Below are 26,628 nucleotides of genomic sequence, written 5' to 3' on the forward strand. Positions count from 1 at the left end.
CTTGACGTTCTGTGAACAGTTGAGCGTGAGTCTGGAGGACAGCTGTAGTCGGTCCCGTCTGTACATGTCCGTACACTGGAACTGTGGGGCGGCGCCTACAATCACTAAACTAGGCGATGAGCAGCCCGCATCGTAGCCTAGAGGGGCGGTAAGACAATAGGTCATCAGTACCCGGTTTGGGAGGAGAATTTTATTGAGACTTCAAGAATAAGACCATATAGCAGTAATCACTTTCATCTCTCTTAAAACTTATCGCGACATTATACCACTCACATCTTGCATGCTCAACCATTCTATAACACACACACACACACACATACACACACAAACACACACACACACACACACACACACACACACACACACACACACACACACACACACACACACCCATAACAAACAGCATAGTGGACACGTGGAGGTACGAAAGACAGAGAAATTCCACCTGTTACCGGACAGGAATGTTCGTGATAGGTGTGTTACTGTTAATCTGTATGTAAATCCTTAAACAAGGAGAGAAAACACCTTCGTTAGACACCAATCATCGCTGAACTTCAAACAACATCAGCACGAAAGAGGCATAGCCTCTATATAAACACAATAAATCAATATTTAAATCACAAACTGTAAGCGATCATTGAAAATTCAAACAAAGGGTGAAGTATCATTTCAATAGATTGCGTTGATAAGCACCATATGGTGTGTTGAAAATAAGAATCAGCCCATAAAATAGCTGACTTACCTCTAAAGCATGTTTGACATTGTCCGAAATGTGGGAACAAAGAACAGTCCCAAACCTCCGGCCATGACAAACCTAAAATTTACATTTCGGGTGACCTTTAATACTTCGACACAGAGCTCCCGACATGGAAAACACGCGTTCCTCCTTTCCGACACTCAGGGAAAATAGTGGAACAAATTTAAGTACAGCCTCGTGAAGGGAGGCATTCAAGGCTTTTGTAAAGATTTCACTTGATGTGTTCCTGAAGACTTCGGCGATACTGCGATGGCCAAACGCGTTTGGAAATGAAGTCATATTGTAGTCCAGAAAGCCGCGGCAGTTCCCAAAGCCCGCCTGTTGGCAGACACCTAGAAACAAAGGAACGTTGGAAGATCAACACGCCACAAGTGAGGGACGGGGTTAACAGATTTTCTCTTGAAATTGATCAAAATTGTGTTTGGTAACGAGCTGAATAATAATTTTACAACTGCTTAAACCCATAAACTAGATAATATAGATAATAGATAACTTCGGGTCTGCATTTCATATTCATGTTAAAAACAATCCTCGTCATAACCTTACCTTAACCATTAGTTGTTACTTCTGGACCTCTTGGTCTTTGTAGTAAATAAATTTTACTCAACTGCAATTAGATTCATCTCTTATCGTCTCGCAGTCAGAGACACCATCACACACGCGCAGCCTCGTCAGACATCTGCCGTCCTCTGGACAGCGCAGCAGCGGCCGGGGGCAGGGCAGGAGCTCAATGATGTCATAACTCCTCACAAACACTACCCCCTAACTCCTCACAAACACTACCCCCTAACTCCTCACAAACACTACCCCCTAACTCCTCACAAACACTACCCCCTAACTCCTCACAAACACTACCCCCTAACTCCTCACAAACACTACCCCCTAACTCCTCACAAACACTACCCCCTAACTCCTCACAAACACTACCCCCTAACTCCTCACAAACACTACCCCCTAACTCCTCACAAACACTACCCCCTAACTCCTCACAAACACAACCCCCTAACTCCTCACAAACACTACCCCCTAACTCCTCACAAACACTACCCCCTAACTCCTCACAAACACTACCCCCTAACTCCTCACAAACACTACCCCCTAACTCCTCACAAACACTACCCCCTAACTCCTCACAAGACACAATGCTCCACACAGTCTGTCTCCTGGAACACCAACCGGTTACTTGCTACTTTTAGTCCATCTTACATCTGAAGCAAGGTACTCACGACGCCCTGGAGGAAATCGCCAGTTTACCATAAAGTTCGATTTAGATTCCCCACACCATTGTAGTGGAGGCAGACATACCACTTTGTTGTAATATTCTGCCTGTTCAGAAGGGACAGAAGGAATGTACCCTCGGTGGCAGTGTTGATGGATGCCAGGTAGCCTCCCTGCGAGCGGCAGAACTCTCTGGTGGTGTGGTATGAAGACAGGTTAGCCACCGGCAGGTAACGTGAGGAGGAAGAGATGTAGAACCAACCATATCATCGTCACACCCTGCAACGGGAGGTCAACTCCTTTGGGCGTTTCGTTGTCATGAAGGCAATTACACAGGGATCATCGCAATGTACTAGAAAATCATCCTTATATATCAATTCAACTGTATTATGTATAATTCAAACTCAATGTACTTCTCTTGCATTATGATGCTACTAACATGAGGCAATGATTCTTTGGAATGAGACATGAGGAAAACTTGCCATGTTCATTTAGACCTGCATATCTGTGAGGCAAAGAACTAAAGAAAATATTCGAATGTTGCTCTTCCGGTTTCAGAATATAAGGTGACGTTCATTATGACAAACGTTGATTATACGTGTATACTTTCTAGCTAGGTGAGTATGTGTCTTTTAGCTAGAAATTTGGATAAGATATCAATGTGACATACGTGATGGTAACGTTACTGCCCCGTCCTTTTTACGGTGTAAATCTTCACAAAAGGTCTAGTCGGTACCTCTAATACTCACCCGGTAGTTTGTCTGGTGGTCACAGGAATTGACAGGACCTACTCAGGGTGGACATTAACCATTTAACATGAAGTTATATAGAGATGATGTCACTAACCCTCCTGGTAGCACGCATAAGCGCTCATGCTGTCCCCTCTATCCGCCATGTCCTTCACTCTACTGAAGTACGAGCTCAGCTCCGCCACAGACCAGCGGCTGGAGTTCCCTGTCATGACGTCACCAACCAAGGACGACCCGATGGAAGGACGACAGCCGGCCTGTTGTACCAGAATACACGGGTAACTGTGCGATCCAGTTGTATTGTCGTCTTCACAGATATCTGCAAATAGACGGGGGCAATGGCTGCTTTCAAATAAACGATACAGCTTAAAATCTTGTACCCACTCCATATCAATTCGCTATTTGGCAAACAAAGTAAAGCCCCTCACTGTCACTAACAGGCAGACCATGGTCGGGAGTCAGTTGGGAGCAAGGTTGGCGGTTGGTCTGCGAAGTTGGCTATTGGTCGGCTTCATCTGTCCAATGTTGCCAAATGTTACCTTGCGGGAGTGTTTGAGTGGTTGGTTAGTCTAGAACGGGTTGTGAAACGAATGGTAACCGTAACTACACGTTAGCAGTGAAATGTGACTGGTTAGGGGTAAATTTTGACTTCGATCCACGCCGCGACCACTGATTCCAACCAAATTTATGCAAATTAGGCGAATATGACTTTCACTATGACGTTATTTGCGCAAGTATTACTCAAGCTATGATGCTTCATCTCTAATTTTGGGCATAATTGCCTAATTTGCATAAATTTGAATAAAGAGCCCAAGAACCATGATGTCCCACCTGGACCATAGAACAACATACCTTAAAATGATCGGTTGACATCACGCCATCATTCTATGGTAGTGAACTAAATAAGTACGGGTGGGCTACGAAACCACATTTTCAGGTATCTTCTCCTGGACTATTGTTACAGGAGCAATGAATCGAATTGAAAAGGTGTCGAACATACCTCTGAGGCACAGTCTTTCATGAGACTCAGGAAAGTACGTGCAGTTCCACTCGTCAAACCAAGACATCCCCAGCTCGCTCATCGGGACGGCACAACTCCCGACACGGAAGTACCCGGACGTTTCCTTCTTCCCGGTCACACTTGGGTAGAAGTGTCGCGCAAACAAAAGTCGGCAGGTCGCGGTGACAGGGCAGGCTGGAGTACCAGGTAAGGTTGGGGCGTCCGTAGGTTAGGTTGGTGATAGCTTGGGCAACACTTGGTTGGTCTATGTGGAAAAATAAATTGGGGAAGGAAGTTGTTTGGTACGGGATGTACTTTTGGCATTCATCCACCTCGATGTCCTCACATCTTACTGGGGGCAAGAGAAAACGCAAGATAGGTTGATAGATCACACTCACTCGGTCGATTTATCAATGCATTGTCATAATGATTAGCAACATTCATAAAGTTGCCTTTTCCAGTTACCACACAAAAATTGCTATCAAATTCGCATTTTGCTGTAACAATATGGTTGTAGCGTTGGGCCGAAGTGGAACACAACTTAGTTCATCAGTGATTTACCGTATGTGTACCATTTAAACTAGTGAAGATATGCTTTGTTAACATAAGGAATTCTAAACATCTTAATACCTTCTGAATACACGTATCACAACCTACCAATATTGGCTGCCTTACTTGCTATGCCAACAAGGTCATTTCAGCAGCGTTTGTAGCTTTGTTCGTATGTTAGTTTGCTTACTTGTGATTTAATAGCTTAACACAGGGTGCATTTCGTGATACTTTGTCTGTCACCAGATTTTGAACGACCATAGAAATCTATGTAGCTTATGTGCCTGGAAAAGGATGGGAGACGTTATTATCTCCATGAAAAATGGAGATATAGTTTTGGGTGTGTCTGTCTGTGTGTCTGTGTGTGTGTCTGTGTGTCTCTCTGTGTGTCTGTGTGTTTGTGTTTCCGGATATTTGTGGTCAACATAACTCAAGAACCTCTTGATGGATTGCCATGATATTTAGAATGTAAGTAGGTGTTGAAAAGACAAAGGTCAGGGTCAATTTTGGGCCCCCTGGTATGTGATCTTGGTACTGCAGCAGAATTTCTGGTGTGCTATGGCCTTGATTTTTTGGTGACAGATAGCTGATGATGTAACAAAACAATATGTCGTGTATGTTTGGGCCCCCTAGCAGGTTACTCTGGAACTGCAGGGGCATTTTTCTCAAAATCTTCTTAGGAGGATAACTGGACAAGGGAACGACGAATTTAGATGATATTTGGTGTGTAGGTAGCTTAGATAGAGATGCACATAATCAAGTGCAAATTATGCAAACTGGCACTTAATTTGCATAATTAATGAATGAAATCTATCTTTGTAGTTTTTGCCATTGTAAGACTCAAATACCTGTCATATATGTAGTTTGTGGCCGGTGGGACATTGTCAGATATGAAGTATGCAAATATATCCCTAATTTGCATAATTTATGTTAAGTGCTGTAATTCTTCTAAATGTTAAATAATTTCACAATCAACATTGTGACCAGGGTAAGTTATCTAAATGTGTACATAACCAAGCATAGAGTATGTACATGTGTTACTCATTTACATAATCAGACTATTTCATGGAGATATGAGGTTTCCGAACTCTTGTTCTTATTAATTTTGATCAAACGACATTATACAAACACACCTCAAGCTAGATTTTAAGCATGACTAAGAAACAATAAGAAGACGAACATATGTATTAAATTATTTTAAGAACCCATGCTTTATATTAGTCTTAGAAACCATGTTAACTGTGTTACAACCTTTTGTATCTATACGCCTGTACTTAGCCCGATGGGGCATGAATGTGCAATAAAGGCTATTTCAATAAAAGCCAGGCACACGGCATCTTCATTCTGCTGAATTATGCATATGTGCTAACAGTACCAATATGCCAAATATGGACCAAATATTGTAAGACAAGGGACTGTCTTTATTCATAGTGTTGGAAGCTGTGATGACTGGTTTCCATAGTGACGGGGAACCCTTAGCTCTATTGGACTGACGGTCATGGTGATAAAGGATTCAGAGTTCCTATTGGTATTTCTAATAGTATATAAACAATATATAACAGTATATACAAACGGAACAGCTGTCTATGGAGTAAATGTGTGTTGTTTGGATCTATTTTGTCTATTTCAAATTGATTGTTGAGCATTTGTTGCATCAGACTAAGATGCAGTGCTGTACATCCTGTTTCCTTTTGGGGCATCTTCGAGTTTTATGTCCGATTCTAGGAGCTAGACTGCATATATCGTACTGATCACCCTGGCATCATGTGAAATACCTGCGCAAATCTGCCTGCCGTCTGATATCTATCAGACCTTTTGAACTGAAAATAGTAGAAATTGATCAAGTAGGGATAATATTAGGGATGATATTTATCAGGGGTCTGTACAGAATTCTGCAAATCTGTATTAATAGGACCAGGCGGCGTGCTGGCTAGGTTACCTGACCTCCCATGCCACTCGTGGGGCGTGTAATGATATGAAAAACAACTACCAGAAATGCCTTGGCATCATTTTGGGAGTACACCCCATTGATGAAAAGATTTTGACGAGACTCTCCCGACTGACGGGCCTACGCCATCCAATTTGCGGTCGATGATCCCTACACCTCAAAGCTCAGGTTTCGGTTGATAGCAAGTATCGGTTGATCCCTAAAATCGCCGACGATCCCAAAGATTGCGCTAACCGAGCAAACACTGTACGTATTGTACTGCTGCCGAAAATGCCATTTAGACCTCGCAGACTGACGCAATGTGACTGGGCTATTAGATTGATGTCAGGATTGCCCGTCTAAGTAATTTTAGAATGGCACATTCTTTCCACAGGGTTAATTTGGAACAGCCCATCTTTGAACGGGAAAATGATGTGTAATGAAATATTCTGTATTAGATTGCAAATGTTGAATTTCTAGGGTTGCACAGTAATACTGATGCTTGCACAACATTTACAGCTTCAATCAGGCCCCAACTGCAGTTCAACACTGTTCTACTATGTGGCGTGATCGATTTTTTTCAAGTCAGGATGAGAAGCGGGTCCAATTTGCATAATTAATAGGGTTCTCAAAATATCACTTCACTTTCTTCGACAGACAAAACTGATGGAAACCAGTTCAAGGAAAAGTCGTCATAAGATCAAGAACAAAAATAAAGTTATGTAGATGCCATAGTTTGTACCTTGAACATATGTTGTGCAATGAAGTTATTATTTATAACTGGTTGAATTATCCAGTTGGGAAACAAGACGGCAGCGGAGCGGACCGCACCGAAGACTATTTTGTGTTGAAGGAACGTCCGAGCTGCTGAACGGGCCAGAAACTGCCATCAATAGAGTCAATTCCAAGTCACCGAGATGGTTTTGAAATAATATTTTTAATAAGTTTGAACTATTTTGAGTAAAAGAACATTTCAGTCACTTAAGTTCGAAATTGTTCAAACATTTCAAAAGGAAAGTTTAAACATGTTTGAACCTTTTTATATTTGTTGGAACATTTGGGAAAGTAATGATATAATTATCTCTTTATTTAGAACAATTTTCAAACAACTATGTGTTTTTGTTACTGTTCCAACATGTTCCAACATTTTGTGTCATTTTTTCCCTCCATAAAAACTTTTATTGACCCCATAAACAAAGCTGTTAAGCTTGGTCCTTTGTTTGGCTCTTATATTTTTAGATTTTCTCTAGTATACACTGGTGAGTCTTTTGTGAGAAGGTGGCAGACAGACATAATTTCCTGCACTTGGCAGGGATGTGTGAATTGCCCTCTTCCCAGCCCACTGACCCAGTTTCATCATATTGTTTCCATGTTCGAACATGTGATCACAAATGATGCATCTATGTTGGAACAGTTTAGAAACTAACAGAAATAATGTATTTGATGTTAGAAATGTTTCTAACATGTTTGAATACTATAGAAATATTTAGAACGTCACATAGATATTATGAATAGTTCTAAACAGTTACTTATCACAGTTAGATTGTTACAAAGAATTCCAAAATGTTGGAACAAAAGGCAAGAAACACCCTCTCTGTAATATGGAATCGACTCTACATGGCCCGGGGAGTGAACCGAATAGCTTCATTCATTGAAGTGTGAAAATTGTGAAATACTTTAAGTGAACGTCTCATGTGTTTTTAGATTGTTTACTTTTCAAAGCACCAAGTACCTGTGGCGTGACATAGGGAGCGTACACACAAGCACGCAGGCGTGTCGCTGCCACAAGCCGCCCGGCGACTGTCACAGGGATCTTCCTTCGGACAAAGCAGAATTCCTACAGGATGTCGTCACGTAAGACGACTCCATGTCCAACAATGGTCGGAGCGAGGTTGGGTGGGCCAGCCTGCACGCCCTGTGGAGCATGGTAGCGGCTTGTGTCAGAAACCAGTGTGAATTCTGTGTTTTCTATTTACCTTTATGGACATCTAACTCTGGAAGAACGTCAGACTATGACGGCAACTTGGACACCTTACACTTTGTTTACGGTAAACAATAAACGGTTACTGACATTTTCTGCAGTCCATCTTTTATTCACGGCCAGTCACACGAACGAGTAAAACTTGTTCAGAGGAGCACTGAGAAGTGTAGTCTCCTATGTTTTTATAAATACATTACACTAAATGGGAATTGTGATCCTGCCAATAGTCTCAATTTTTCTCGTCCCAAATAAAATAAAGTTAACGAATATGAAACAGAAATGTTTTCATATCAACGATTTATGTAGCCTTCTAGACATCAAAATCTAGTTCTAACTCAATAGTGCACGTACTCCAGTTGACTGAGTTGTTTGAGGGAACACACACTGATCAGCTGACATCGGAGACCGACGTCTTAATCGTAGACTTCTTTATCGGATGCGTTTATCGGCCTTGATTCTGCTTTAAGGTGGGGTCACACATGCGAATATATTCAAGTCCGTTTGAGGTGCGTATAACGCTCTTAGTCTCTACCAGGCTCCACAGGTCGCGGGAAAAATAGAACAAATTGGACAAATATAGATACATAACATGCCAGATGAGTTAGCTGACCGAGAAGTAGGGTGAGCGGCCCAGCTAACTCGTCTGACATGTTACCTGTTTACGTTTGTCCAATTTCTATTATTTTTCCAACGGCCTGTGGGGCCTGGTGGAGGCAAATACTCCCATGCGCGCCTCATACGGACTTAAATATATATGCAGGTGTGACCCCACCTTACCTGGCAACCAGAGTAAACCGGCTGCAACAGGAATAGAAAGGTTGTGCTCGGGCTGATGCAAGATCCCAGTGATTCAGACATTCAATAACGCCGAGAAACGGATTCCCGACCACGAAGATGTATATCACACTGAAAAGAATATCACAAAGGAATTCATCGTATAGTCCACAAAATCCAATTTAATATTGTATTTTACGATTATTATATTTTTCAAGTCTTAAAACAGGTAAACATATCAAAGAAAGTTATTACAAAGCTATTACAAACTGTAGTGTGTAGGTAGTTAAGGCCGTACCTTAAAATCACTATGATAGAATCACTCTAGTCCACTCCATACCACCAGTATCGGCTGGAAATATAGCGGTTGACCACAGGTGTAAGCACAGGTGTGGGAGGGAAATACATTGTATATTGTCTTTTTATAAGTTTTTGTAACACGCGGACAACAAGCCCAACACGAGAAGGGGAAAGCCAGACAGAAGGACAAATTTGAACGTCTACTAAAAAAGGAAGGGAACAGTCGTGCAGATAGGGACCCTAATTGGAGATCAAACAGTTCTAAAACCCCCAATCAGACTAGAACAGACGAGGTCAGGTGGGTCAGGAATCTCAGTGGCCATACTCTTACAGAACCAGAGAAATCCCTGCTGTCTAAAGGCCTAAATTTTGCAGTAACCCCTAACAAGATCCCCAGCATCGACATTGTCCACGGGCCTGTTTGCCACAGAGACAGGCTGAAGCTTTACGCGCTACCACTTTGAAAGTTTCAAAAACCCCTACCAGTAACATCACTCGGGAAGAACAAACTGCTCTTAAAGATTTGGCCACCAATCAAGACATAGTGATTCTGCCGGCAGACAAGGGGAGATGCACAGTAGTCTAAGACAGGGAACAGTATGACAGAAAGATAGAAGATCTATTAGGGGACAAAAACACCTACGCGCCTTTGAAAAATGACCCCACCACCCAGTTTAAAGGGAAAATTATCACGACTCTCAAGGAATTGCAAGACAAGGAAACAATTGACCGTGCCATCTATCTAAAACTCTACCCCACTTCGGAACAACCCCCAACCTTCTATGGCCTTCCCAAAGTCCAGCATAGGTTCTGTCACGTACGAGATGGCAAAATTTCTAGCTAAGATCATGGGACCTTTAGAGGGGAAGTCTCAACATCATGTTCAGAATAGTGCAGACTTTGTTGACAAAATCAAGGATCTCCGGATTGAAGAAGATGGAATATAGTCGTGCGACTGTTATTAACTATTCGTTGTGGACAACGGTTGTCTTTAGCTATAGACATGCGTTCAGAGTATTGCGGGACACCCGCTGCGCAGGATTCCACTGCGGTGCGTGCGTGCGTGACCCACAGTGACCTCTTGCTTGCAAATTAAAAATGGCGGGAGAATTCTTCATTTTCGTCATGCAGCAGATTACTATTCTTTTGCTTGCAAACAAATATTGTCCCCAACAAAGAATGACACAGAGACGGTAAAATCTGGAATTAAACCCGGCGTTCGTGGCCGCCGGTGGTATTACAGATTACTACTAGTATCATGAAGGATGTAGCCACTGGTGGCGGGGCATTGCGCTGGAACAGGCAGTTTCTGATGACAAAAATATGTTTCCATTACTGACTGCATGTACATTTACGGAGAAAAATGCCCTTTCAAATAGAAAAAAACATGCTGCAGGCTTATTAGTGTAAGTGGGGCAGAAATACTTAGATTGTAATAGTTTTGTTTTTAAATATGTTTTGTAACCTTTGATGTGTATTAGGATAAAACAGGCCCTCATAAGTGTGAGGCATGGAGTCTGTCAATGCAACAGCTAATCTTAATGTAAATGCAAGTTCCTTTGATGACCAAGTTCGCAAGTTTGTACCAAGTAATAGATAAATCATGTTGCTTTAATCTACCTGTACATCAAAGAGAAGCCATGTAGGTGATACGTTACATAGAAGTGTTAGGCCCAATTCCCTACTGTGAAACTGTCTGCATATGTGTCTGGGATTCTGAAATAAAGAGCAGTGAGTTGTTGAGTTGGAGACAGTTGGACAGAGGCTTGAGTCAGAGAGAGAGCAGAGAGAGGGTCCCAATTCACAGCTCCCGTGCGTGTCAATGGCATGCCTGTGTCTTGCGTGTGTCCTGTAGTTTAATAGTCCCTCGTGCAGCATTCTAAAAAACCTGGGGCCACAACATCGACCCCTTTCTTACATTAGCATATGATCCAGTCCCGTCGCCGGCGACGATTTTTCTTTAGACATGTGAGGAATAGTCGCGGACCCCCCGCTGAAGGGTCGCGCGACTGGGTCCGAGGTGGTCGCACGACGATTCCATAAAAACCCTCGCACGACTATTTTGATCCTCTTTGGACAGCCTAAAAATATCGTCGCCGACAAGGTTGTCGACAACAACAGTCGCACGACTATGAAAGTGTTGTCTGTATAAAGTCGGAACCAAGCTATGTCCAGACCAACTGTGCAAACTGCTAGACCTTTGCCTAGGGTGTACCTATTTCACCTTCAAAGGACAGTTCTACCAACAACTACATGGCTGTGCTATGGGATCTCCAGTGTCGCCCATTGTTGTAAACCTCTACATGGAGAAGTTTGAAGAGAAGGCTATCAGTACTTTCAAGGACACTCCCCCACTCAACTGGTTCCGCTATGTAGATGACACTTATTGCAGGCTAAAACAGAGCTGATGACTTCTTTGACCACACCAACCAAGTAGATAAGAACATCAAGTTCACACAGGAGTGAAGTCCTGACAACATGCTCCCCTTCCCAGATACCAAAACTATCATAGAGAAGGACGGCAGCCTTCAGTTCGAAGTGTACAGGAAACCGACGCACACTGACCAATATCTGGCCTTTGACTCTCACCACCCTTTGGAACACAAACTGGCAGTGATAAAAACAACCTGTATCACCGGGCAGACAGTATTGTTTCCTCTGACAAAGCCAAAACAGAGGAACGCAAACACCTCGAAGTGCATTGACCAAATGTGGCTACCAAAACTGGACCTTCAACAAAGCCCTCAAACCCTCGGACCACTCAAAGAAAACAGCCAAGTGCAAACCATTGACCGACAGAAAGAAAGCCAACATTACCATCCCCTACGTCCAAGGAGTTTCGAAAAAACTCAGACGGATCTTCCAAAACTTCAACATCGCCACTAACTTCAAACCTCACTCAACCCTCCGACACAAACGGCCCATAGCGATAACTGTCGCAGGATCTCTTTTCCCTAAGCCAGAAACGTTATCATCATCATCATCATCGTGGGCATATAACATCCATTGGCATAATACCGGTCGGTTTACTGCAATTTCTCAAGCAATGCTAATTTGGCAAATGATCAACGCATCATTTCCTCCAGTTACATGTTGCTGTTACAGCTTACCTTTGCCACTTCTTCTGTGTAAATTATTTTGTCTCTCTGGTCCTGCTAAAAACATAATATCGTAATTGGAACACACCGCGGAATTGCACGGAGAACGGACGCGTGGTTGGAAGGGGGTGCACTATACCGGTCGAACGAAACACGGCACAATTAACTGCCGCTATGTACCTTTATTCATCCTCTGTTGTTCCTTTCTTTCCTGTTAGTAGTTGCACAAAACAAAATCTTCATGAGCATACAAAAAGTTATGAGAAAATGGGCGTATACTGACAAGAATTTTCATTTAATTTTGGTCCGTCACAACCGCTATGACGTAAAACTTTACTGCTGGCCGTAGCATTGAAAATGGCGGGAAAATGGCGGCGTACGTTCAATTTGACCCATTCAGCCGTAGATCCGGGCGATAATGCAACGGTTCCTCACACTTTTACACGAGTTGTAGGTCACCAAAAGAAATTCAAGATTGCTGTTGAATCATGCTCGTCTTGTGCCGTGAGCACATGTGATTATTATCTACAAATCTGGCGATGAACGTGACAGTGTGTTTGTCCCACGACGAGCTCGCCTGCCCCGAAAATAACCTGAAAACTTTTGGCCTTGTTGTCTTCGAATGCATTGTTATCGATGCTTTGTAAATTATGTATTGGACACCTAGATGTCTGAAGTGTGCACACCTCAGAAATAACTATTGTTGCATGTGTAGATCTCTTTAAGTTCCACTATTTTTAATCGACCGGTATAAGGCTTATGACTGGTATTATGCCAATGCATGTTAGGCAAGTTTGCGCTATATTGTCTAGTATTTGCTCGCAATTGTTGCCTCTCGTTCCTTTGTGTGACTCTAGCTACAAGAGACCTTACAAACGTTCTTGTGTTTCTGTTGTGTCAATTAAGATCCGTGTCAAGTTTTAATAACGTGACTCCCAGAGTTCATCACCGGTGTATATGTTATCACAAGCAGCGCCTGGAAATTGGACTATTGGACTACTTCACAAAAGGACATCACCGCTACAAGTAATGCATGCGCAGAATAAGCAGAAGGACTTGTATTGAGATCAAACCGCACCCTGATCAAGCATGTGTACAATATCTTATCATGGCTGACTGAAGGACTCTAGGTTAACATCACCCTCACACTCAGGGCCGTTGGGGACCGGGCGTTAGGAGGATGGGTTAACATGTGCACCACAAAATACTCTTATCTAAGCAATCGCCAACACTTAATAGACCAGTTCCAAACAAGCCGCTAGGGGGTCCAAACTTAAAGCACTTACTCTCTGCCCCAAGGGCTATCTACCACTCAAAAATCATAACCACAGCAGGTCCAGAACATGAGATAAAAAAAATTGAGGTTTTGCTGCAGTACCTTAGCAAGCCGCTAGGGGGCCCATTATCGAACTTGACCTTCGTTTTCCCGACCCCTACCCACCTACCAAATATTATTGGGATCCATCAAAGGCTTCTTGAGTTATACTGTTAACACACAGACAGACAGACAGACAGACAGACACACAGACTCACAAGCCTAAAACATAACCTTAGCCATTCTGGCAAAGATAAAAATGAATATTTGAAATTATTAAGACATTGTCTGATTCATAAAAGGGTTGCCTATCATGCAAATTGACAGTACTAAATGGCCCAGTCGATTGAAGTACGACCACAATCTGATGCAATATTAATACTTGGAATCGTCATTATTATCATCCGGGTACCGATTTCAGCTGTTATGTCAGGGAACTGCTGTCTTAGATTCTTGTTGGTGGTTGGTTCTATCACGGTCTGCTGGAAAATCCCACGACATCAACAATCGGACGACGTTCTACGACTAATGTAAAACAACAAAACTTGTGATACGCGTGCAACAACAAGCATTTTATATCGTTTACCGTGTAGACTGTGTAATGTATTCACCCGGTGAAGTTCCGTACAATATGCCATTATGAATTATAGAAACCTACCTTAAAATGCGGACAACAAAGGCACGACGAAAGGGGAAAGTGGAATCCTACCTCGCCAGGACTGCCGGCAGGCCTGCTTACCCCTTGCCGTGTCGGGCGGGGGTACATGTTGGACATGTTGGCAGCAGTGGAGACGGACACACACCTGAAGCCACCTGCCACTGAAGAGAGAAGACGTTTCGATGTAATCATGTTCGACACCATCAATAATGTACTGATCCTCTCACCGACACAGACACTGTGTGTGAATGTTGCTGGTGTGAGAGGACAGTCGTGTTGTGTCCCCTGTAGACCCGTTCTCATGTGTAACGTTATGTACACAAATCTGCCCGCGGAATGCCGTTGAAGGCCCCGCGTGGTTAACCATGACCGTCTCACCGCGACACCTGCGCACTTGGAAACCAGCCTCTCCTTACAGTAAACCGTGCGTGCCGAGTCCGAATCCCCGCCTCTACCTTCTTTTGTCTTCTGACTTTACCTCACCTTTATTGTAATACCTACTCACATCCTTGTCTTTGTCTTCTAAACAATGTATAAATCACAGCCATTCCTTGAAATTTAGTGGATCCCTGTTGAAACCACAAGGATATTGGCTACGTACACTTCGATAATCCTGTAGCTATTGTCATATCCTGTATATACGATAGTAAGTCAACAATGTATCTTTGGAACCTTCACCATCACATCAAACGTTACGCTGCTTAATATCGGTCATATATGGTTTATGTATATATACCTACCTACCTACCTAGTCCCTTGACCTCCAGGTCGTTGGGGGGGGGGGGGGGGCAAGGTAGACATGAAGATCAAGAGTTGCCTCCAGGTTCGTCTATCCCTAGCCAGGGTTATCCTCTCCTGTAGGCTGAGAGACGTATATATGAACATTTGCAAATATCCCTAGGCAGTTCTAGTTCACCTTCTGAACTGTAACTATTTCCTGCAAGATGAACATTTGTCCAGAGAGTGATATGATTGACCAACAAATATTCAGACATGTAATCTAAGCTGACCTCACACACAGTAGGAACGGTCTTACAAGAAGTCTGACTTTAGTTCCATCATGACAGGTCACACTGTTAGAGAGTAGGTGGGTACTTACCCTGCGTGTGGCGGCCTGCATGACGGGAAGGTGTCCCTCCTCCTGAGCAGGTCCAACCTCCGTCTGTGACATGATGTGGTTAGAAGGTACTTGTTTCTCAGCAGGTTTGTTGTACCGAGCACGCCCTGTGCCGTGGTGACACGCCTGACTCCCCGCCCAGTCCTGTGGCTTACCCGGATATCCCTAAGCCATGATGTTAGTTCGCCTGACTCCCAGCCGAGGCCGCATGAATTTACAAAATTCCTCTCTGATGTTTGCTGATGTAACGAAAGTTCATCTTTATTCGCTGGGTAACCTATATCCGTTGTCTACAAAAGGCATGATATTTAGGAATATCAAGTGGACGGACGGTGGTTTCAAGTTGCACTTAAAAATATTGCAGTTTGAAACTAGCATCCGTCAAAGTGATATCCCAAAATATCCTGCTTTTAAACAAACCGAATATAGGTATACTGGTGGATTAAAGGTGACCCAGCGTTATAAAGAACGAGAGATAGTAGTCACATGTGCAGTTACGCCGAATGAATCTTCCCTTTCTCATAATTACTATCTAAATCTGAAATATGTGCTACTGGCTTACTTCAGTTGTGTAGCTTCTTGCCACATGGCAACTGCTAACTTCTGATGTTTGAACCCAGAATGGGAAGGTCCACAGTAGAATAGTCAACAATGGAACCGTCCGTCTTTGTTCAGCGCTATTCTCGCCAGATCATGGGATTACTCTCCAAGCAGAAGTTAGGCTCCGGCAGGTGTTTGGCAAAGCGTATCATGTCGTGTTGGTGCCGCAAGTGTGCAAATGTGCGTCAAGAAAGACAGGGCCTGTCTTGATGTAAGGTTGAGCAGGACAAGACAAGAGAAGAGGTGCTCTGTACAGAATGTGCGGTAGAAAAGGGTCCTTGATACATAGAGACTGTGATCGGGGTCAGTGTAAGTGAAAGAACATGTAGAAAGAGGAAAAACTTTCAATTCATAACGTCTTTAGATATTTACCCAAATTTTACTCGCAGACAACCTCATACTTTAACATTACCGAATATGAGAGGGGAGCAATTCATTATCTATTGCATCGTTTTGAAGACAGAAAAGCCCAAACCACCGACCAATCAGTGGCACCGAAAAATATCCCTTTGAGCCTCGGGATAAAACATCTATCCATTCCTCCATCCATCCATTCATCCCTCCCTCCCTCCATCCATCCATCCAATCATTCCATCCCTCCATCCCTCCCTCCCTCCTCCATCCATCCATCCATCCATCCATTCATCCATCCATCCATCCATCCATTCATTCCATCCCTCCTTCAATCCATCCATTCCATCTATCCATCCATTCATTACATCCCTCCATCCCTCCATCCATCCCTCCATCCATCCATCTCTCCTTCCATCCATCCATTCATTCCATCCATCCATCCCTCCCTCCATCCCTCCATCCATCCATCCATCCATCCCTCCATCCATCCATCCCTCCTTCCATCCATCCATGTATTCCATCCCTCCATCTATCCATCCATCACTCCATCCATCCATCCATCCATCTATCCCTCCATCTATCCTTCCATACACCATCCATCCAAACACCAATACATCAATAAATAATCAAATCTATCAATCAATCAATCGATTAAAAATCCATCCATCCATCCAGTTGTGCCTGTATCGTACCGGTGGCGGCAGGTGTTGAGGTGAGGGTCGGCTGAGCTGTGGATGAGCTGCAGCAGTCTGCAGCCGACCCGCTCCCGGCATCCCTCGCGCCCCCGCTCCCGTCATCCCTCGCGCACACATCCGGGGTGTATGCAGCACAGGGGTCATCACTGGTGGTGCCTGAAAGGTCACGTGTAGTGAGCGATGTCTCTTAGTGTGACGTAACAGTAGCACTAACATCTATGGGTCGTTGGATCGTCGAACGCAATGAATGACTGGTTTATTAGCGCCAAAACCTGCGCACATACATGTACATAACATTGCAGCCATACAAGGCTGAATTGGTGTATGATACACAATACATTTGTTAAAAACTTCATTAAGATTCATTTAACAATGACACATTCGACCCCCCCCCCCCCTTCGTATTCTCAAAACGGCTTACTGTACGATCACCAAATTTGCAGGGGGGGTTGTGCTCATCGAGTTTTATAATTCCTGACATTTTTATATCATTATGACGTAAAATGACGTAAATATGACGTCATTAATTGATATTTTTGGCTAAAACGGGGAATCCCATAATACCTAGATATCTCACTGAAAAATTTACCAATAATGGTTTCTTATCAATATTTAAGTGTTAGAAGACTTCTGTTGTCAAAAGCCGACGCACCGACGCCAAAATGACGACATAGAATGACTTCATCTGTAGTTTAGCTATCCGCCATCTTGGATTATCAACCTTAAATTTTTCAAGATACATTTTTTCAACATATAACGCTAAAACCTCATGGAAATGGACTAGAAACGTTCACATGAATGTTTTCTGTAAGAAAATACCACGTAGTGATGAAATCTGAATGAAAATAAGCTTGTTATACTTTAAATCATGATATTGTCAGCCATCTTGGATTTTGACCAATTACGTCATCTCATTAGCATAATTTATGAATATTTAATTATGAATGTTCAACTAAGATGTGTTAGATATTAAAAATATATGAAAAGAAGTTTAGTTTAGAAAGAAAATCTTAAAATCCCATTGTTTAAACCAAAATTAGTGATTTTTGTAAAATTTGCCTTTCAGAGACCCGTTGCCATGGCAAGACAAAAAATCATAAACTTCCCCAATTTTTTTTAATTTGTTGCCAACAATATTCTAGGAAAACTCACCAAGTTTGGTTGTTTTAGCACAAGCCGTTTGGGAGATATAGGAGGTCAAAGTTGGCGCAGGCACTTTTAGCCCCCCCCCCCCCCCAGTCTGGATAGGGTTAAGAACACGTACTACTGGTATAGCCTACGGTTGGCCTTACTGACTATACAGTTGACATGAGCAGACCACTTGAGATCGGCTTGCATGATTACGCCTAGAACTCTTGCAAACTGAACTACTTCCAACTCTGATGGTCCTACTGATTGTGGGGGCGGAGGTGGACTTCTCATGAAACATATTACCATTACTTTACATTTTGGTGGATTAAGTTCCATGTGATTGGTAACAGTCCATTGCACAAGTTCATCAACGTCCCATTGAATCGTTGAAGGCACAGTACTGGGTCTGGACTCAGCCAAAGACATGTCGTCTACGTACTTCCAGCCTTCCGCGGAGCCTTCTTCGACCGGAACAGCGTCATTGATGAGAGCCAGGAATACAAGCGGGCCTAACTTAGTTCCTTGTGGCACTCCGCATGTAAGAGTTTCCCATTCAGATGTGGCTCCTTGATACTTGACACGTTGTTGTCGGTTATAACGCCTAGATTTATTTATTTATCAACGCCTAGATCAGCCCATCCCGAGAACGTGAGGCGTTACACTCAGCATCTTCCCCTAAATTTTTTTCTAAGATGAACCGATTTAGAACTGCACCCCTTTCCACATGTGGGGTTAGCGACAACAGCTTGTTTTGTAAGTTTGTTATCCTATATTGTTTAGTAAGCAGAACCGTACCGGATTTATTTTGTATTTCTATGCCAAATAATAGTCACCCAAGCAACTGGAAATGGTTTTAATCCAGTAGCGTAAGTAACTGTCATTTTGCGTCTCTTTTTGCGAGTCTAACCTTCATAGACGTATTTTGTATTTCTATTCTGCAGTTCATAGTCGAGGATGCAGAAGTAGTTTTATTTTTAATCGTGTCAATAATACTTCGTAAACCATTTACTTTCAAAGCCCACCCGGGAGACACCCCGGTACGCGTGTGGAAAGGCCTGTGCATTGAGCCGAGATGTCACGATTTGAGAAAAATCTTACAGATACACCAACACTTACATTTCTTATGTACAAGTCAATCACAAATCATTTTGATGGCATATATCTTACATATCTCACTGCCTCCATATGGTATATGATGATATCCATCCTGTCGTGACGCATGGAAATTGCGCTCGAATCATTCAATGAAAGCCCGTGCAGTACAACTTGGAAGCCCGAACGTTATTCCAGCCCGGGTATGACATAAAAGATGATAGCCATCCTCATGATCCTGCCACTTGCTGGTTAAGAAAGAGGATGAAATTTCTATCAGAAATTCCTATTGTAACGATACAGTGTGTGGTTCATATACACTGATCAAACTTCTGGGCACAAATGATAAAGTTTCATTTTATTCAAAGTCAACTAGTATTTCTTTTTCTTAGCGGCCGTTTTGTTTTGGTTTCTTTTGCTTAGACTAGTTTATATATTGAGAACTCTCTTCAAGCCTAGAAAGGAACAACAGCTGCTGCATAAAAGTAATTAGTGGTAAGATAATCATGACGAAGAGACTCGAGCTCCTTACCTGAATATATATCCGAGAACCGAGTCGTTCTCAATTCGACGTGCGGCGGCTTCAAATTGCAATATTTTGTGTCAACAGGACTAGAGAGAAATATAACATGTATGGAGAAGTGATAAAGGTTATCTTTAACATCCAGAGATGTTTTACTCTTTGATGTCACAGATTCTTTTTCAAGGAAAATTACCCGATGAAAAATGTATATTTTGTGTCAAAAGATCAAAAGCAAGTAAGCTACCCCTCGGTGCACACGTGACATCTCAAGGTCAATGTAACTTTGGATGAAAACGTTCGAATGATCCTGTCCGTACTGAGAAGGAATGACAGTTGGTGACGATTGTGTTAAAGGAATAATAGTTTTTACTAACCGTGTATTGAGTTCAGTCTAGTATGATCTACACAATTGTGAGTGGCAGGTAGATATTGTCGCTCTTAAACCTACATTTTTATTGGTCATATTTTTATGCGCTCTACAAAAGTAAGCTTCATAATAGAAACTAGACTATCAACTAGTCATATTATTTCACATTTGCATGGCTTTTCTAAAGCAAAACATCTACTTCCAAACATGCTTTCAACGGGTAATCGCATTTCTTTTACAATTTTCACCTGATTTATAATTTTCTCCTGACATAAGTGCTATTTTGCCATCACTGAACAGAGACGATGGGCGATATAATAACATAAACTTTAAGGCACGTTTGACCAGTTGCTCACGTCATGTATGCGCAATATCACGTGTCAATAAGGTCAACTCTCATGAGTTTACGTTCGAAACAGACTGGTCATTATTGATCCTGCAGACCTTTGGTCGTTGAAAATTTCATCCGTGTATAGCCTTGTGTTGTATTTTGACACATACCTGCTGTCGGCACAGTACATACGGACACAAGTGCGACCACCAGGGCGACAGGTACCAGCTGACGGGGTCTGTCCCGGCCCGCATGGGAACCTGTGGGAACATGAGGCTGCGGACTGAGATAGGGAGGGGGGTATCACATTATACTTGGCACATTGTGATGGACTTAACAAAAGTATGGTGCAAACTACAGTTCCACGACCCCATACCTTCGCCAAATGATTCTACCCTTTACAACTGCTGTATCAATTCTGTCATTAATTATGCAAATAAGGTACTCATTTGCATGAATCATATAAGTTGATCATCTCCTTCACCAAACAACTGGCGTACACAATCTATGTTAGGAAATAAGGCTTAATCGCATTTTCTGATAATTTATGCAAATGCGGACCTCATTTACATAATTAATGTTCGACGATGTTCACTTCCAAATGCCACAAGTATGAAGTTCCTGTCAGTTACCACAATAACATTATAGCATTTTCTCATTAATTATGCAAATGCAAATAGGTCTTTATTTTGCACAATATATATCTATATCCTTCTTTTTCTCAATTACAAATGTCACATGTTGCAATGGTCCTATAATTGAATTGAGCGTGTTAGGACGATTTTCTAATTGATTTATTGGACATGCTAAAAATTTATGAACCTTTAACGTCATTAGTAGACAAAATTACCGTAATGACGATGGAGAAACTTTGAACTTGTTCAAAATCCATTTTAGCTCTATTTTTCGTCATAAGGCCTAGCAAGTTCTTGCAGTGCCTTCCTTTTCGAGCTTTCTGGGTGTTGGAGCCAACCAGAGCAAAGTCAAGCGCCCGTTGGGCAAATGAGCAAATGTTGGTGTTTCTAGTGTTGTTGTTGCTGTTTCACGTAAATTTTGAACATTCAAATTGTAAGTAAGTTTAACTGCCAGGGTTCCAACCCAAGCAATGATCTCAGTGCCAGGGACTGACCGCCGAAAAGACACCCTCGAACAAGGTCGACGTCCCATCTTTCGGGTCTCGCGGAAAGCTGTTACTTCGGGGGAATACACTTTGCCGGCGCGGCTCTCCAATTTGCATGCCGGATATATCAGCAAGATCTAATTGTTACACTAAAAATAATGCAAGATTAGGCCCGATGGCTGATTGTGTACAAAGTAAAGCATTTTAAAAGTGGTCAAGTTAAGTTGTTGGTCCTGGGATTTTTCAAAAATAGAAATGACGCGACAAGGCGGTAAAATTATTAAAAATTCGAGACGTCTCCGTTTCGGTAATGGCTCATACAAACAAGAAGAAGATTACGTTTTCAGCTTGAAGAAAACAAACAATCCCACTACACAGTACCTGCACCTGCTTGAAAACAATTGAAACTTATGCGCTACTTGAACAAAAAAAGTTCACTGAAATGATAAATACCACAATGAGATTATAACGGTACTTAGACGTAGTTATCGTACTGAAAGTTCTTAAATGGCTTCATATAATTTCACGATGAAAATTTTCTGAATGGAAGGTGAGATGATTTTTTTTCACTTTGGGAAAAATAGGAGCTGGCGATTCCAAGAACCAATTAGTTATGCATAGGAGCTCCCGTAGAAGAGTACATTCTTCCATATGGGCTCGGGGCATATTTTGTCAAGCTCTGTTTTGACCTGAAATCATTTCAAAATATTACTTCATTTTTGGGGAGGAGTTCCTTTTAAAATGTTCAATTTTCTCGCAGGGGTGATTTGAAACACTCCAATGTTGCGTGATATGGGTGAAATATCCTGCATTTGCTCTCAAGCATATATCTAGTGATATTTATTTTCTGATGACATTTTTTTTCATGATGGTATATCCTGACTCTTATATGGACTAACCATTATGTACTTGATTTGAACCTGTGTATGTTTGTAACACTTATGTTGTAATGGATTCTTTCAATTTTCTTTTACAGTGAAAGAAAATGCAGTCTGGTATTCAACAGCTAGGTCCGCTTTGGGTTGGTTAAAGAAGCACAAAAGCGTTCAAGCGGCTATTCAGAAGAAACCCAAGTAAAAAGTTGGACGATGCTGGAAAATATTGAACATCTCCCGATCGGCTCGCTCTGCAATGGCTGATTTAACGTCCATAACCGGACCAGAGCTAGGTACTCATTTTCACCTGAATGAAGTGAGGAAAGTCGTGCACAAGATCTGTGACATGACAGGATCCCAACCCGGGACCACTTGGTTCTGAACCAAACACTCTGCCATTACGCCACGCCACACAACAACAGTAGTGACGGTTTATTTTACTTTCACTGCTGGAGAAAATGGCTATATATCCAGACGCTGATTCCTGTGGTGTCAGGGCAATAGTTTGGCCGTGCATCGATATTGGTCATCCTTTGGACTAAACCACGGCACAGGCCATCTCTGTTACATTACACAGTACTGTGTCTGCAGACTTCTTGGACCAAGGAGGTTGCTTGGACTAATCGAACAAAACGAACACCTATTGTGTTAACGGATAAAAAGCCAAACGAGTTCATTGTGATCATTCATGTAAACATACAGAGTGAAGATGAGTTATGTAACTCTGCGTAGCGATCACGAAAACAAAAGCCTGTAGTTTTGAGACTTGAAAGTATAAATATCATATTTTACACTCACCGCCTCCAGTGATGAAGCCAGCTGCGATGGTTACAAGAAAACAAGAATACTGACTGGACCAGAGTGCGCAGGAAGGACACATTTCTGTCCGCTGGCTTGGCTAGGCCGACATTCCGTTACTACAATGAAGCAGCGACAACGAGACAGCGACGTTCCGATGACACCAAAGTCTGTGGTGTTGGAGGGGCTTCGCGGAGTGACATGGAGACAGGAAGGCATTGGATGACGTCATGACTAATGCTAGTGTCACATTTCCAAACCGTGGCCCGGTCGGGATGTTTCAAGAAACGAACATAGAAATATACACAAATCATGCCGTGACTTTCCTTTTACGTTTTGTGTATTTTGTTGTCTTTTACATTATTCTTTTTGTTCCCGAAAGCTGCCCGGCCGAGCCCCGGTTTGGAAATGTGACCTCAGTATTGCTGCGGCCATCGCAGACTCTCCACGCCACTTTCTCAGCAGGAATGTGGTTTATTTTACCCACTGCGCGCCGCTGTCCCAACTACAGCACCTGCCGCTCCGTGGAACTGAAGCACACTGTACTCTGTGCTTCAAGCAGAATGGCGGAAAAAATCCACATCCGTGTAGATTCCATCTTTGTAGGTTTACCGACCTTGGATATTACAACCACAAAACTGCAACCAATGGTTTCTGTTGTGGTCTCTTCCAGAGCACATACCATATTCGAATGGAATCGAAATTCCTTGTAACATGTACACCGTATGGCAAATTACCGATCAACAGGCCAAAAAATCCACTACTCTATATTGGGTCGGGAACAAGAAGAATTGAAATTACTCTGAAAGAGAGACGGTGTTATGACGAACATTAATATGACACAAGTACATTGGTGGAGGAAGAAAGGTATGGAGCCAGGCAATGTTGGGCATGTTTCACATGTCATCTTCTTTTTATGATCTTTTGCCCTTCTTCACCATAGTAGGCAAATGTAAGTGGGAATGAAATCGTCCGCCTGCAGTCTGAACAAATAGATACAGTATCTGGTGCATCTGCCGTGCTGGAATGTTCGCGAACCATTGCACGTAAATACCTGCTCAGCCGCAGTAGCGCGCCGCGTCCTTCTAATGTATCAAGGATGCTACAAGCCTGCGGAGTTTACGTTGTAAAGAATACCACCGTCCTAGTTTCCATCTTACGTCCATTAATTATGTGCCGGTCAGGTCAATGGACTATTCCAGAACACCCTATCCATGCAGAATAGACTGGTCTATGTGACACATGTTCCACTTCTAGTGCTAAAGCTACAAAATTTTAGATCAGTTATCAAAAATATAATTTTTTGGTCAAAAATGGCAAAAGAATCCTAAATTTAACAATTTTAGGTGATTTACACCATAAGGGTGAATAAAGTTAAGTGGGTACATACCGCACGCACCCTCATACCAAATTTCAGGTCATTTGGATTTAATACAAAGGCATAGGAGAAAAAAACTATATATTTTTAGTCTTAAAATGGCAAAACAAATCCCCCAATTCACCAATTTTCAAGCAAAGTATGCCCAAAGTGAAAATAAACTACTATGCGCACATATCCTACACACATTCATATCAACTTTCAGGTCATCTCGTTTTAATACAAAGGGCATAGGGGCCAAAAATATACATTTGTTGTCAAAAATGGCCAAAGATCCCAAAAATAAGTCATGTCCAATGCACCTCTATTCAATTTATTCATTCATTTGCATCAGGCCCATGGCCCATAAAAGCAGACACAGTGCAATTCAAGATTAAAAACTACACTGAGAAAGAGTTAACTGTTCTTTACATAATGCCGTCAGAAGGTGCTATGGCGGAAACCATTCTAGTGGGCGAGCAGGTGGATTATTTCATTGTCAGAGGACAGCAGGCGTGTAGCAAATGAATGGGTGAGCTTGCGGCGCTTTGCATCAAACACATCAGTCCGATTGTTTACAAACAAACAACTTGTGCTTGCATACCTGCCGACAGAAAAGAGCAGTTTAAATGCACTATGGTATGGCACTCGTAGTTTAGAAATAGCGCCCATGCCCAAATTTGCGCACAGTACATAGGGAACTAGAGTTCCACGAACACATACCTTTGCCTAATAAACCAGGTTTGTTATGTAGCATGATGTATGCAGATAAGAATGTGTTACTCATTACAATTTGTTTCAATTGCCTGGAGATGGTTCATAAAATTTGATTATACAAATTAGATCCCCATTTACATAATTTGATATCAAAATATCAAATTGTATCAAGCATCGAATAGATGAAAGTTGAATCTCTACTTCTGGATAAATCAAATTTAATTCAGACGTTTCAAACGACCTCCGTCGTTCTTCTTCAGTGAAATAAAAATAAAAGTTTACAACTCTGTGGAATAAGGAATACTTCTTAAAAATATGTTAGCCTTTCTTATTTTGCTAGAATGTATCACAGAACCTTTGTCAGTTACCTTTTTGTTTATTTAGAACACTGTTTAGAACACCTCTGTAGTTACCTACCATGTTTACTTTAGAACACCTTAGCCGTTACCTTTTTTGTTTATTTAGAACGTAAGAAGTATTCCTTATTCCACAGAGTTGTAAACTTTTATTTTTATTTCACTGAAGAAGAACGACGGAGGTCGTTTGAAACGTCTGAATTAAATTTGATTTATCCAGAAGTAGAGATTCAACTTTCATCTATTCATTATATTCCTGGATGTATAATCTTCACAAATGTATCAAGCATCACTTAAGCTATCAGCTTGTCAAAAATCATGATGATCCTTTCATCCCTTCTTGACTTATTCTTTTTTAAAGTCTGAAACTAAACCGGCTCCTGTAGTTCAAGAAAAGACGTTAGGGGAGCCAAACATACACCTCTTACTCTTTGCCATATTTCTCAGTTACATATCACGGAATGCTGTGGATTTATTAACTTTCCTCATTAATTATGTAAATTACCTGTTAATTTTCATAATTGGTATCTCATTATGTAAGTTTTCACTTAAGCTATCTACATACCAAAAATCATGACCATCCAAACTCACAGCACTTACACTCTGCCCCAAGGGCTATCTACCACCCAAATCATGACATCATGTCCAAAAACACGAAGTGACAAAATTAAAAGCTTTGCTGCAGTGCCTTAGGCAGCCACTAGGGGGCCCATTATCGAACTCGACCTTTGTTTTCCTGACCGCTACCCACCTACTAAATATTATCAGGATCCATTCAAGGTTCTCGAGTTATGCTGTACACAATAAAGCGGACGCACACATTCGGCCCGCTACCGTCCTGACGGAAAAAGGCTGCGCCAACAATTTTC

At 42.1% G+C, this 26,628-nt stretch overlaps 2 protein-coding genes and 1 long non-coding RNA gene across 3 annotated transcripts in view; 1 reads left to right on the forward strand and 2 right to left on the reverse strand.

The window, feature by feature from the left end:
- Positions 1–23,603, reverse strand: part of LOC118404877 (polycystic kidney disease protein 1-like 2) — a 53,247-nt gene extending 29,644 nt beyond the window's left edge. Inside the window, exons 1-4 of the mRNA XM_035804257.1 lie at positions 23,330–23,603; positions 20,707–20,796; positions 17,090–17,248; positions 1–137 (exon numbers count right to left, since the gene is read on the reverse strand). Of these exons, the coding sequence (XP_035660150.1) occupies positions 1–137; positions 17,090–17,248; positions 20,707–20,796; positions 23,330–23,411 (468 nt within the window). The 5' untranslated portion in view covers positions 23,412–23,603. The remainder of the gene's footprint in view (positions 138–17,089; positions 17,249–20,706; positions 20,797–23,329) is intronic.
- On the reverse strand, positions 137–14,628 carry LOC118404476. The gene is made up of 5 exons (XM_035803551.1): positions 14,378–14,628; positions 3,725–3,989; positions 2,822–3,043; positions 2,112–2,254; positions 137–1,089 (listed from the first exon to the last, which is right to left on the reverse strand). Exons 2-5 carry the CDS (start codon positions 3,804–3,806, stop codon positions 1,033–1,035), a joined length of 504 nt encoding a protein of 167 aa, XP_035659444.1. The 5' UTR covers positions 3,807–3,989; positions 14,378–14,628; the 3' UTR covers positions 137–1,032.
- LOC118404477 lies at positions 3,017–11,295 on the forward strand. The gene is made up of 3 exons (XR_004829773.1): positions 3,017–3,029; positions 8,347–8,350; positions 10,661–11,295. It is a non-coding gene; the product is annotated as an uncharacterized LOC118404477 (long non-coding RNA).
- Positions 23,604–26,628: the final 3,025 nt, after the last annotated feature.

This window comes from Branchiostoma floridae, chromosome 17 (genome assembly GCF_000003815.2).
Source record: "Branchiostoma floridae strain S238N-H82 chromosome 17, Bfl_VNyyK, whole genome shotgun sequence".
NCBI lineage: Eukaryota > Metazoa > Chordata > Leptocardii > Amphioxiformes > Branchiostomatidae > Branchiostoma > Branchiostoma floridae.